The sequence below is a fragment of the Thermobia domestica genome, chromosome 12 (assembly GCF_964235325.1).
Source record: "Thermobia domestica chromosome 12, izTheDome1.hap1.1, whole genome shotgun sequence".
Taxonomy (NCBI): Eukaryota; Metazoa; Arthropoda; class Insecta; order Zygentoma; family Lepismatidae; genus Thermobia; species Thermobia domestica.
The window spans coordinates 218,411,648-218,425,817 of record NC_137465.1 but is presented as its reverse complement, the minus strand read 5'-3'; the positions used below and the strand labels follow the sequence as shown (position 1 = coordinate 218,425,817).

General features: G+C 37.7%; 1 protein-coding gene across 1 annotated transcript in view; it reads left to right on the top strand.

The window, feature by feature from the left end:
• The window catches only part of Nagk (N-acetylglucosamine kinase), a 188,410-nt gene extending 180,505 nt beyond the window's left edge, over positions 1 to 7,905 (top strand). Inside the window, exons 5-8 of the mRNA XM_081734751.1 lie at positions 368 to 478; positions 1,798 to 1,921; positions 3,442 to 3,616; positions 6,766 to 7,905. Coding sequence (XP_081590877.1) covers positions 368 to 478; positions 1,798 to 1,921; positions 3,442 to 3,616; positions 6,766 to 7,065 — 710 coding nt within the window. The 3' untranslated portion in view covers positions 7,066 to 7,905. The remainder of the gene's footprint in view (positions 1 to 367; positions 479 to 1,797; positions 1,922 to 3,441; positions 3,617 to 6,765) is intronic.
• Positions 7,906 to 14,170: the final 6,265 nt, after the last annotated feature.

The window sequence follows — 14,170 nt, the reverse complement described above, 5'->3', positions numbered from 1 at the left end:
TTATCAGTAAATTCAAAATGTACTCTTTTCTTTGCTGTATCCTATAGGTAAGTTTTAGGAAATATAAATGTTGAATTTTCCTAGTTTAATAGCGTCGTTGCAAAATTATTCTGACATTTTAGTGATTTTGAGTTGAGAAGATTGTTCGATAAGTGATTGTGGAAAAAACATTGGATTTCATTCTCCGGTCAAATAGAGTTAAATTACAAAACGAAGTTAAATCAGTTGGATTCGAAAGCTTTGTTACATTGTCCCGTAGAATTATGCTTTAGTGTACGTCAGGTCAGTTTTGATTTTTCTGAAGTGTATTTCTCTTAAAACAGAGTTTTTATATACACTAATATTAGCTTTGTTTGTAATTGAACAGGTGGTATTGTAGTCATAGCTGGTACTGGATCCAACACCCTTCTTCTTAATTCAGATGGATCTACGGCTCGGTGTGGAGGCTGGGGTAACATGCTGTCAGATGAAGGAAGCGGTAAGTTATTATTATTATTATTATTATTATTATTATTATTATTATTATTATTATTTGTATGTATATAATACTACTCTTACTGCTGAATAATTCATGCATATACTGTTATTTTGTTCGGTGTCTTTTATTCATTTTGACCCTCAATATGAGGGAGTGAGTTGATAGGCCAGCTTTGTTTATCATTTGCTAGATCATCCTTTAATCTGCATCTTTTTAGCGGTGAATACCGCTGCAGAACTCACGGGTGATTGCTGGGAATTTCGGTAGAAAATGATCAGTGGGCATCCTCCTCCAAATAAGGTGTATGTACACCCATCCTAGTCTGCTTGTGTGTGAATCGAGTGTTTCTTAGTTGTGTTAGGTTCAAACTAAATAATAAAACAGATTTTTTTTTTCTAGAAATCTTCTTCTAAAACAGGGAACACCGGAGCCTAGTGGTTAGAGCGTTGGATTCATGTCCGTGTGGTCCCGGGTTCGAATCTCGGATGGTGCTTTCCAATTTTAGGCGTCCGCCTGGCGTCGTGAGTTAAATTGGGGAGTCACATGAAAACAAGACGTGACGGCCACTAGATCTAGAAAGCTCCTGTTAGGGACAGGGCGTCGCAGCGTGCTGACAGCGTGCTCGCCGCTAGTCTGGACCTAGTTCTGCCGGTCGCTATCAGATGGCGCTAGAGGAGGCTTAGGCTCACAAATGGGCCGTTACTCTCAAGTGGTTTGGTTTAGTTCTTCCTTTAAAATTGCAAATCATTTTTTTTTCATAGTATTATTTGTGATCATAATACGTTAACGTGTTTGTCTTGACAATAATGTATGTAATATAAGGAAGACTGAAATTTGTTACGTGAATAGCGTAATCTGTACTTTTGTCAGCCGTATTTCGTAACCAAAAATCCTGGAGACCTCTTCTGTCTTTTTCTGGAAGGTTTGTTGGATACTCATTTACTCCTTTTTCTTTTTGATCTGCAGAATTTGATGTTTTATCTGATCACCACCGGTAATGAGGTTTTGAGTTTTTTCTTCTATATGAAATAGTTTCCATGAGTGACTTCTAAGTTTTCTTGACGCTGGTCTGCGATGTTGCCTAAACTAATTAATTTTTGACCATTGTTTTTACTCGTGTGTCCTTTTATGAGAAGCATGGAAAAGGAAGCATCCACCATTGGCTTTTCATGTCCCGGTAAAATTGCGTATGCCCTCCTGTTATGACTAATATTTTTACCATGTTTTGCGTATTGAGAAGTATTATTATTATTATTTCAGATTTGTAAAACCCTTTATTTTTACTTTTTACTGTATTTTGTGTGTTTCTTTTTTTGCAGCGTTTTGGATTTCCAACAAAGCGATCAAAATTTGTTTTGATGAACAGGATAATTATGAACAAGCTCCCTACTGTACTGACTACATATGGAAGGCTATTCAGGAGCATTTCAACGTAAAGGACAGGTAAATAATAATAAAGTTTGAAAGTTGTACTTCGTGTATTCAGCGTTGTAAAATTCATTCTTTTGAAAAATAGTCATGTAAATAACGGCCGGCAGGGTTACTAAATTTCATAAACTGAAAACAGAACACCTCATGTCGAGTACTGGTATTGAAAGGAAAATGCTCTAAGAAAGGAATTAATCTCGTTAAATGCAAACATATTCTTCCAACAGAGCTCTTTCGTGGCTAAGTGGTTAGCATACGCGCCTTTTGCGTGGGAGACCCGGGTTCGATTCTCGGCGGGAGTTCATGAGGTTCGGATTCCACTTTAATCAGTAGGTCCCGTCTCATATAGCCTCACTGCTAAGAGGGGTGTTAAACTCAAAAATCATCAATATTCTTCCATCAATGAATGTAAACAATACGAAACTGGAAGATAAAACAAACGAAGTTATATGACGTTATCAGTAGTACCAACCTCAAAACACTATAAGACCACACGTTGAGTTGAGTTGATTTTGAGTTTAACGTCCCTTTTCAGCAGCGAGGCTATATGAAGACCACACGTTGTTTAAACACGTGACTGATTCTGTTTAGCACTTGACGAAACTCATTTAATAGAGTACGCTACTTGTAATAAATAACCGTGTGATTTTTTTAATTTAAAAATCCGTAGATATTAGTATATATTAAAAAGCCGCCGGACACATTTTCCAGGAAGAAAAGAGGGTGTGTTCGAGGAAACGAGAATGTTAGGTAACCCTGATAATCGGTCAGTTGAATCAAAACAGTTAAAAGTCAGGGAACTTAGCAAGTTCGGTATTTCGGTAACACGTTTTCATTGCCGGAAATGGAGAGTGAAAATGGCTCGCCCCAATTATATAACGGCTGTTTTTATAGATATTAATGAAAGAGAAAACAACCGATTTTTTAACACACCATATCCTCTATAGATGTGAATTCAATAACGTACAGAGTGAGAATGTGACTGAAGGGACCGAGATTCGAACCCAGGACCTCCGGCACATCGTGCCGATGCGTTAATCACTACGCCACTCAGTCCGCTCACCAGAACAGCCACCCACTCTCAAGGTCGGTGCTTTCTACTCGGACCACGTGGGTTGTACGTGGTCATATAGATATTTGATTAATATCTATATGAAATCACAGCCATCATAGGTGCTCAATATATGGACACAGGATTGTCCAATCACAGCAGGAGTCTGTGTACAATATATTTGTATGTCTGTCACCGACCGCTTCGTTCCTCACCATGACTTGTCTTACTAATGTTTATTTTCATCCCATATTCTTCATAGCCCTTCCTCACGTTATCTAATATCTAATGTAACTTTCTGCACGAAGTTTTCATTATTTCAAGTAAGAAAATAGTTCAATTCCACGTTTACTTACCTCATTTTTTCGTTTTTTCCATGGTGTAGTTGGTTTTTACAAGATAGTAACGATTATTGTTGAATGTCAAATCAGTGCATGTAAATTTTGGACTTTGCATTTGTTAAAATTTGATTTTTGTTTTATAGATTTGGTCTCTTGGAACATTGTTATGCGAAATTCGACAAGCCATTCTTTGCCAAGCTGTGTGAGAAAATAGCCAAAGGTGCTCAAAAAGGAGACGAAATGTGTCGGTGGTTGTTTGCCGAAGCTGGTCGATGCCTAGCTAAAAGTATACTCGCTTTGCTACCTAATGTAGATTCGGTAAGTGCTGTTGCGTGTTCTTTAAATACTAAGTTCGATTTTTGTTTATATTGTGTAAGTGTTTTGTTACTTCAAGGGATGGGAAGATGTTAGGAATAGGTAAATATAAAGAATATGGAGCACTCTCTTTACCACAATGATTAGCTGCTGTTTTACAAAGTACGAGGGTCGTCCGATCAGTTACCTACCTAGACAGGAAGGGAGGACGCCTGACACGCACGCCAAGGCTACTGTGGGGAACCCCACTGCGCAATTTGAGGTCAGTCGGAGCAACACTGGCCGCGAGCAGAGTGTTTGTGTTACGCCACGAACAATGGATTTGCAGAAGTTGGAGCACCGCTCGGTCATCAGGTTTCGGAAATCCTGAGAGCAAGCAGGAGTCCATGCAATGCAAACACCATGATTCCCCGCCCCCGAAGAAGTTCCGTACACACCAACAGGCTGTTTACCAGTGATTTGCAGGCCATGATAAAGACTTATTTTTTTCTCTCTGATTTCTTGCCTGCCCACGAAGTGGCGACGGTGCATAGACCTCCATGGGGCTTACATCGAAAAACAGTGATGACCAGGTTCCTATCTGGATTCTCTCTTGTCTAGGTAGATAACTTATTGGACGTCCCTCATAACTGCTAATAAATGGTATAGGGTACACTCATGTCCAAAATGATTGTCGCATATCTATAACTGTCTTCTTGTAAGAATATAATATAATAATGATTTTCCAAGGTACTTTTAATACTGATACTATGTGTATAATCGGGAAATGTATATTTGTGGTCAATTTCAGAGGAAAAAAATTATAAATACGAAATTTAGAATGAGTAAAACAAAATGTTGTTAAATTGACAAAGTTTTATTTTCGTTTTATTCTTCTTATTTACTGCTCTTTTGACATGAAATGTCTTTGACGATTATACACATAATAACATTATAAGAAATGCCGGGCGAATTCGTTTTCAAATTATATTCCTACAACTTATTTATAGACATGCGACAATAATTTTGGACATGAGTGTACAAAACTCAAATATAAACAATCTTATTCTATATCAAGAATTTTTGTTCTTCATTCAGACGGTTCAGATTTTCTTCAGAGTTCAAGTGTATATATCAACAGCATAAAACTAGCTTATTGCAGAGGCCGCTTTTCTTTTGTTCACCAGAGCTCCTTCGTGGCCAAGCGGTTGGCGTGCGCACCTTTGCTGTAGGAGACTTGGGTTCGATTCCCGGCGGGAGCTCTTGTGATTCGGATTCCATATTAATCAGTAGGTCCACGTCTCATATAGTGTCGCTAGTGAATGGAACGTCAAACTCAAAAATCAATTCAACTCTTTTGTTCACCTGCAAATTTGTCATCTTTAAAGTATACATATCATGTCAACTGTGTACTCTTCACAGATTCCTATATATTAATTCTACAACCAACAAAAAGTTGATTACAGATATCTAGACACTCGTTCCAATTTTCACTCATAGAATGGATAGAGATTCAAATTTCCCAGGATGCCGATTTCGAAGTTTTATCTTGGCTATATGGTTAGCGTATGTGCTTTTGATGCAGGAGACCCGGCTTCGATTCCCAGTGGGAGCTAATGTGGTTCGGATCTCACGTAAAGCTGTAAACCCACGAGGCCATTTGATTTAGCCTCGGTGTTGAAAGAGGCGCTAAATTCCAGTGAACCATCCAAGAATCCAATTTTTTTTTTTTTCATTTCAGTTGTGGATTTTTTTTTTTTTTTTTTTTGGTACACGTAAAGATTCAATATGGCTTCCATTGTTGATGCGGTACGACGATAATATGTAGATTGTTATTATGGACAGTAGTCCGTAGTGTACAATATCACTTTCTTTTATGGCCAGAGCCTATTTATGTTCTTAGTTTGGGCCAGACATAAATATCTATGCTTTTATAGTTATTTGAGAACATAAAAGATACGCCATGTGAAGGAGTGTATATTCGTTTAAAAAAAAAAAAAGTAAGAAATTAAGAAGTTAAATGATAAAGTATTTATACAAAATACATAAATTCGCATATATCGTAGTCTGTGTTATGTCATTTTGAACAGTTAACTAGTGCACTATATATATGTAACGAAGTATGAATGGAAGCGAACGTTATGTTATAGCGGCACACATCCTATCTGAAGTCTCACTTGCTCTACAACGTCTTCAGACGTATGGAGAGACCTGAAGACTTCTTGTGTCTGACCAAACATCCAGTTTCAATAAAACACTTATGCCATTGATAAATAGTAGGCTTATTGGGAGGTACCATACTTGTACGAAAATTACGCTGCATAGTTGTCGCAGACTTGGATTTTTCAAACCAAAACACACAGCTAACATGTTCGGGACCAGTAAAGGCAGCCATCTTTGCTGCAACTGTCGCTAGCGCTTGTGGTGGCTTGTTTCTAAACTAGTGTACTACGTGAGTCAAAACTCGATGTATTTTGCTACAAAATGAAACCAAAACCACGTCTGTAAGATAAATGAATCAATCAATGAGTTTTCAAAGTTGTAAAGTCCCTTTTGATACACCCTGTATTTAAGTTGATATCTTGGATCGTGCGTCTGATGAAGGCGATGATACACTGTTAAACTAGTGTAATAATATGTATATAAAGTGATAAAATTGATAGGTTAATTGATTAGAGGTTTCAGCAGCGAGGCTGTATGAAACGGACCTACAGCTTCGGATTTATATCCGAAGTAAACACTGGAAAAGGGAATCGAACTCAGAACCGGGTATAGAATGCAAACTTGTTATTCAGTTGCTGTAAACTGACGAAAGATGTTCTGTTAAAAGTCCTAATGTTTTTAAATCTCAAAATTTAAGCATGTGGTGGTAGACTGGTGGAAGCAGATTTCCGCATTTTTCTTTTCTTTTCTTTTTCTTTTTTATTTAAATTTTTTTCTACTACATTTAATATTTGTCAAAACCAAAGTAAATCACTGTTTACCAGTAATTTGGTTCAAGTTGAAACGGAAAGTTCTCAAAAATAAAAATTTGACTGATTCCGGAATTGACATACAGCAGCTAGCGTCATCAGATCAGTTTACTGTTCTAGTCAACACACTTCGAATTTTATTCTTTTGTATTTGAAGAAATGACTAAAATATTTTCCTCTCTCTTTCTTGATATATTTCAGAATCTGTGGAATACTCCTGGAGGGCTTCCTATTGTTTGTGTTGGGTCTGTGTGGGGGAGTTGGGAATTCTTGAAGCCTGGATTTTTGAGAGAAATGCAGCAGTACCAAGCCAAAGGTCATAGTGGACAGGATGTGGCCATCCCGGAATTACTAATGCTTCAGTTGACCACTTCAATGACCATTGGTGCCACTTACCTTGGGGCAAAGAACATTGGGTACGATTTCCCAAGAGACTATACCAAGAACTATAAAGTGTTCTATCGCTATAGACCAAACCAAAATGGATATATAAATATGTAAATTTTGTTTATGTAGAAATAATGAACATCATTGCTCAATTGTGAAAAGTAAGACCACGTGTAATGGTTCCTGTTTATATATATATATCATACGTATATAAACATATCTGACTGATGTGTGATGTATAGAAACGTCATTTATATATAGTTTGTATATTGTTGTTGTTGACGGAGAAGTTCCAAGTTTTGCACATTCCTCTGTGAGTATGTGAAGAATTCGTTCTGCGCAGTGATACTGAAACTGTTCCCTGTAAATTATTTGTGTTGTCGAGTATGAGTGAAGTTAAAAGAACTATTTATATTCGAAATTCAATTTCTGTTATAAACTGGTTGGATGCGTGTATGATCCATGAAATGTGCGATAGTGTAGACACAATAATTTTTCTACTATTTAACTGTCGGTAACAGGAAGAAGAAAATATTGACAAATTCTTATTTAAAAATGTTGGTAGACGCTAGCCACAACAATTGTCCAAGGACCAAAACTTTTATATTTTTACGGTATATCATTGTGGAAAATAGAGAGAAAATTTAATAAGCGAATAGAAACTACCACAAATTATTGTTAATTATTATATCTTCGGGCTTCCAATCACTTAATTGTGTCTACACTTTTCTACTACTACTTTGTAAAGTCTAAGATGATCTGTTAAATTTCGTATGCGCGTTTTATGGTTGTGCCAAACAATTACAAAATGAGTATTTTAGTTGTACTTTTATACGTAATTCACGTAATTTCGACTTAATTAATTATATGAATTTCTTATTCATCTAGACCATTAAATTGACCCTGTTCTATGAATATATTCTACTGTACAGAAGCTCTTCTCTTAACTGAAAAGTGACATTAAGCCTTTCATTTACGAATTGAGAAAAGAAAGAAAGAAAGAAGAAAAAAATGAGATTGACGATCAGTTACGGAGTGTAGTTACAGAAGTTAATTTTTAAAGTACTTGTGCAGATATGGAACTTGACTACCTTATTTTAAAAAATGCTATCCTCTTTTGTATTATATTAAATCTCACTTTTTTCAAGCAAGCTGCACTATTGTATAAGTTAGCACTTAGTTCTTTTATTGTATGTAAAAACATTGTACTATATTCACTGCATATAAGAATGTAAATACAAGATTAATTTCTGCCACCGGAAAAAAAAATCGTTTGTTTTTTCAAGTTATGCAATATTTAAGAAACTATTTATTGTTCTTGATCTGATTGTTTCTCACTCATTGGACGCTACGGTGTATATCGGATGTTCTAAAAATGGTGGCCCAGGGACAACATTGCTCTATTCTTAAGGTCACAATAGAAAGAGAATGCTGTACAATGGTATAAGCTCCGGAACCTCCTTCAGCCGCTACGGGAAGTCGTAAATTTCACTATGTGGCAAAGTTGTAGATTAATTTGGAACTATTAGCATTGCTCTACGAATATATCAGCCAGTTATATCGATTGTTAGCTAATAAGCGGTGCTAGTTTCAACATCTATCGACTTTAACTGCCATCTAGAAAGAATTAATGTAACCATTTGATGGTTTGGTAGATCTTTTCTTTGGTTCTTTATCTGCGACGTCTCCACATAGTGCAATTCGCGTCTCCAATCGTGGATCCGAAAGGTATACAATTATATATATATATTTTTCCCTTTATTTTGACTTGTAGAATAGTGCTCTGTTGTCCATGGGCGCCATTTTTAGAACACCCGATGATATATACAGTGCTTTTTTTCCATAATATAATTTAGGAGTATGGTCAGAATAACTTTACAGCTAACTTGCGCTTCAAAACAACATATAAGGGCGCACTGTGTATCATGGGTTCATGTCCCCACGGCATGGCACGTGCTCAGGTTGCAAATCGAGGAATCTCTAAATATAGAGGTTAGCTGCGAATATTTGAATAAGCTAGGGGATGGTACTCCAGCCCAGGGACTTGGCGTGAGGCTAACCTCTTCATTCTGAAAGAAGACACTCGTTCAGAAACATTCACAGAAGCCTCGGACAAAGACTGATTAACTTGGCACTACCTCAGAAAAGTAAAATGGGATTTGGAATGTAAAAAGTCTTTATAAGGAAGGCGCATTAAAATTCTCAACAAATGAGCTAGAGAAATATACAATGGATGTGGTAGGAGTTCAGAAAGTTAAGTGGGAAGGAAGGGGCACGTTGCGGACGGAAATTCTACATTATGTATGGAGAAAGAAATTAAAATCAACTAAGAACAGGGTTTTTCGTTGACAAACGAATAATATCAGCAATTAAACGTGTTAAAATTTGTTAATGCTAGATTCTCTTTTATTACTCTTCAGGGCCGGTGGTGCGATATTATTGTTCTAAATGTACATTCCCCAACAAAAGATAAGGATGACGATATAAAGAACATTTTTTAGAAAGAAGTAGAACGGGTATTTGAATAACCCCCGCGATACCATATGAAAACTCTATTAGGGAATTTCAATGAGAAGGTAGGACGAGAGGATATTTTCAAACATCTTGTGCAATGTGTAAAAATTTTATCGTGAAGAGTACAATTCCCACATCATAACACTCATAAATGTACTTGGGACCTTGTATAAAGAGTTGAGAAAGAGATTCATAGCACCTCACCAGATGAGAATAATAATAATAATAATAATAATAATAATAATATAGAAGACAATCTAGCATAATTGATATTCGGTCGTTTAGAGGACTTTCTCTGATACTGACCACTACTGGTAGCAGCGATTTTGAGAGAGATTATCGTTGAAAAAGGGAAATTTTCATAATCAGAAAACAAGAGAGGTTTCAAGACATTCAAAGAGGGTCAGGTGAAAAGAAATACCAGATTGAAATGTCAAATAGATTCTCGGTTTCAGAAAGATGCACTAGAGTTCAGGATATTTCGGCCAAAATTACGGATAGGATTAAAATTTCAGCAAAAGAAAAATTAGGGCGCCGAAATAAGTACGAACAAACCTAGGGTCGACCAGGAATGCACTAAATTAGCAAATAAAAAAAGGAAAAACTGTGTTGGCTATAAATTCAGGACGGTAGAACTTCATAAACTTTAGGGAAAGGTTTATAGTAGGTAGAACAAAAGAAAAAAAAAGCATAGTCTCAAAAATATTCACCTAACAAAGAAAAAATGAAAAAAAAAGCTATCTTGATTTCCCAACATTCTCCTTTTAGCTCGATCCCTTTTTCCCAGCGATATGCAAAAGTTTCGATACTCTGTTTATAGTGTGAGCTCCCTCGTGGCTAAGCGGTTAGCGTACGCGCCTTTGGCGTGGGAGACCCGGGTTCAATTCCCGGCGGGAGCTCATGTGGTTCGGATTCCACGTTAATCAGTAGGTCCACGTCTCATATAGCCTCGCTGCTGAACGGGACGCTAAACTAAAATCACCTCACCTCTGTTTATAGTGTGATCCGTTGAGCTCCTCAAAATAGCCATTAACCGCAGACTTCACCTCTTCATTACTGGCAAATCTTTTACCACCGAAACATTTTTTTTTTTCATATTTGAAAAAAGAAAATAGTCCGAGGGAGCTGAATCTGGCGAATAATTCGAACTTTTAACTCGTTGATTTTGCCTATTGCGATAATGGATGAGTAACCTCGTGCATTGTCCTCCCCTTTCAGTCTATTGTTTTGACTGTTCCTTCGTTTCAGGTGTTAATGGACCCATGTTTCATCCATGGCTATGAATTGACTCAAAAACTCAGCTTTATTGCTATGAAATATCGCCAAACACTCGATTGAAACATCCTCATACGTTGTTCTTGTTCCATTGTGAGCAAATTCGGCAATCATCTCGCATATAGCTTTGTCATGTTCAAATTTTCAGTCAATGTGCGGTGTACAGCACTTTTTGAAATGCCTTACTATGTCTGCCAGCTCGTGCACTTTCAGTGGACGGTTATCCAATACCATTTTTTCGATTTTCTTCATATTTGGCGTGGTCACCTTCTTCGATCGACCACTGCGATGTTCCGTCTTTGCAGCTTGTACACCCTCCATTCCAAAAGAAACCGAACGTTTTAAAAAAACAAAAAAGCAATGTACATTTTGGAACAAATCATTTTTATTAATCAATGTATTCCCCTTCTGCATCGATACACATATTTGCACGCTCCAACAAGTTGTCAAACGACTTCTCCATGTCCTTTATTGGAATGGTCTTTAGGACGGCGGTCGTCGCCTTCTCAATGGCATCAATTGATGCGTGCCACTTTCCTTTCATCGCCAAATGCAGTTTCGGGAACAGATAGAAATCGCACGGAGCGAGATCTGGTGAATAGGGCGGATGATGCAACCGAATAATGTGATTTTTGACCAAAAATTCAGTTACAAGTCGCGAACGATGTGATGGTGCATTATCGTCCAAAAAGAGTCCAACTGCCGATTTCGCGATATTCGGGCCGAATACGACGAATTCTTGCCAGCAAACGCTTCATGACGCCCAAGTAAAACTCTCCAGTGACTGTCTGGCCGGGCTGAACAAATTCTTTGTGGATAATTCCTTTTGAATCGTAAAAACAAATCAGCATCACCTTAACTTTTGATTTCACCAAGCGACTTTTTTTGGGTGTTCCTTCATCCGACGCTCTGCATTCAGCACTTTGCCGCTTTGTTTCGGGCTCATATTCAAAACACCACGTCTCGTCACCAGTTACAATCGATTTCAAGAAGTTTCGATCCTGCCGAGCACTTTTAACGATGTCTTTGCAATGCGCAATTCGATCAACTTTTTGGTCTTCGGTGAGTTTGTGTGGTACAAACCGCGAATTAACCTTCTTAAGGCCCAAAACTTCGGTCAAAATGCGGTATGCGGTTGTTTGAGGAATGCCTAATTCCATTTCAATAACTTTCACCGACGATTTTTTGTTATGTTTGATGAATTCACACACTTTCTCGATGTTTTCTTCCGATAATCCGGTTCTGGGACGGCCTGATCTTTCGTCATCATCCAGCGTCTCTCTACCCGATTTGAATCGCCTGAACCACTCGTAAACTTGCGTACGGGATAGACACTCATCACCATATGCATTTTGTAGCATTTGGTGCGTTTCACTAAAAGTTTTACCCAGTTTAACACAAAACTCAATTGCAGCTCGTTTGAAACTCATTTTCCGACCGATGTACACAACACACTGACAGTTGAAACGCAATAACTTTGTTGCCGTGCATCCAAATGTCATGACATTTATAATAGTTGTCAATGAGGGACTACGCCATCTACCGGTAAAATATTACAACAGATGGCACTAGTGGTACTATTTGTTTTCAAAAGTTCGGTTTCTTTTGGAATGGAGGGTGTACAGCTTCGTTTACTCAATATTTTACTGTTGTAAACGAAGAAGCAGACTTACCAGTGCAGAACAGGGGATCACTGGATCCTGGGTTTAAAAAATCAGAAGATTATATGTCAGAACAACCGAAGAAACTGAGGTGGAATTATTTGGATTGCATTCAGCGTACTCAAATTATTATAAAATGCGTAATCTAGAAACTTACTCAAGCGTAAGCACTTTCAACATGCCATTAGCATTTGTTCTTTGCTGTCTAACGTTTTGACTAATAAAAATCGTTCCTATTTGTAAAAAAGCTTGAGAAACGCTGTTAAGTATAAAATATATTGACTATAAAAACCTGTTTTTTTTTTTCTTTCTTCCGAGAATACGAATGTCATTCACTTGCAGGTATATAACCCTCTTACGACCTTGGGGTAATGCGATATATCTATATAAAACAGTTTGTTTGAGGGTTGCTTTCGGCCACTGATTCTTTTAGTGTTCTTTGTCCTAGTTTAGTACATTATATATTCCATAAATGGAAAATTACTTGTAAAATGGAAAGGTAACGCATCAAACCATGGGATCTATTTGACTCCATATAGGAATTATGTTTTTCTCCAACTAAGCTATTTTATTTTGGTAGTTCCATTTCTTGCGGATATATAATGCTATTGCTGCCACATTTTTGACAACTAATTGGACTCTATGATGCACGGATTTCATTTTTCAAAGAGGCCAAAAGAGTATTAACTAAAACAACATGGAATGCACAGATATTACACCTAAAGGAATGGAAGGATACATTGAACTGATGTTCCTTACAGGTAATTATTGCTCTAGTGGTGAAGCCTTTGAAGAACTCTGAAGTCAAGAAACTGGACGTTTCATTTTCCGTGCAACAATATTCCTCACGAAATTGAAGGTCGTCAGCATATTTTTAAGATTCGGTAACCAGGCAGACACGCCAACGAGGAGGACGACTAACAAGCTGGATTCTTTTCATGATGTATTTGGTCTAGGAATTAATTCGTGCGGTTGGTACGCACACATTGAAGCTGTAGTACAAACACAAAATACATAAATACCTTAAGAAAAATATTGTCCATCGCTAGCCACCACTTTCGCCCATCTGTCAGGCAATGTACGGATTCCGTGGCGAAAGAAGTCCTCATCCTTGGAAGCGATCCAGTCAGAGACCCGTGTTTCGATATCTTCTGAAGAAGTAAACCGCTGTCCAATCAAATCGTTGTTCATGCAATCGAACAAGTAGTAGTCCGAAGGAGCAACGTCTGGTGAATACGGCGGGTGGGGTAAAACTTCCCATCCGACATTTTCTAAATAGGTTTTGACCGGTTTTGCGACATGTGGGCGAGCGTTATCATGTTGAACAATAAGTTTATCATGTCTGTTCTCCCATTCTGGTCGTGTTCTGGCCAGAGCTTGCTTCAAACGCATTAATTGTCGTCGATAACGTTCTCCATTCATAGTTTCACCCGGTTGCAGCAGCTCATAGTACACCACACCTTTCATATCCCACCATATGCACAGCATAACCTTTGCACATTGAATATCTCGTTTTGGTTGTGATGGACCTGGTTCACCTGGTTTCACCCAGGCCTTTTTTCGTTTAGGGTTCTCGTAATGGATCCACTTCTCATCACCCGTAATAATTCGATGCAGAAACCCCTTTCTGCTCTGTCGTTGAAGCAGCAATTCGCAAATGGTTTTTCGTCTTTCAACGTCTCTGTCTTTCAATTCATGTGGAACCCAATGTGACATCTTTTGAATCATTCCCATGGCTTTCAAGCGTTTGGAGACTGTTGTTTGATCAA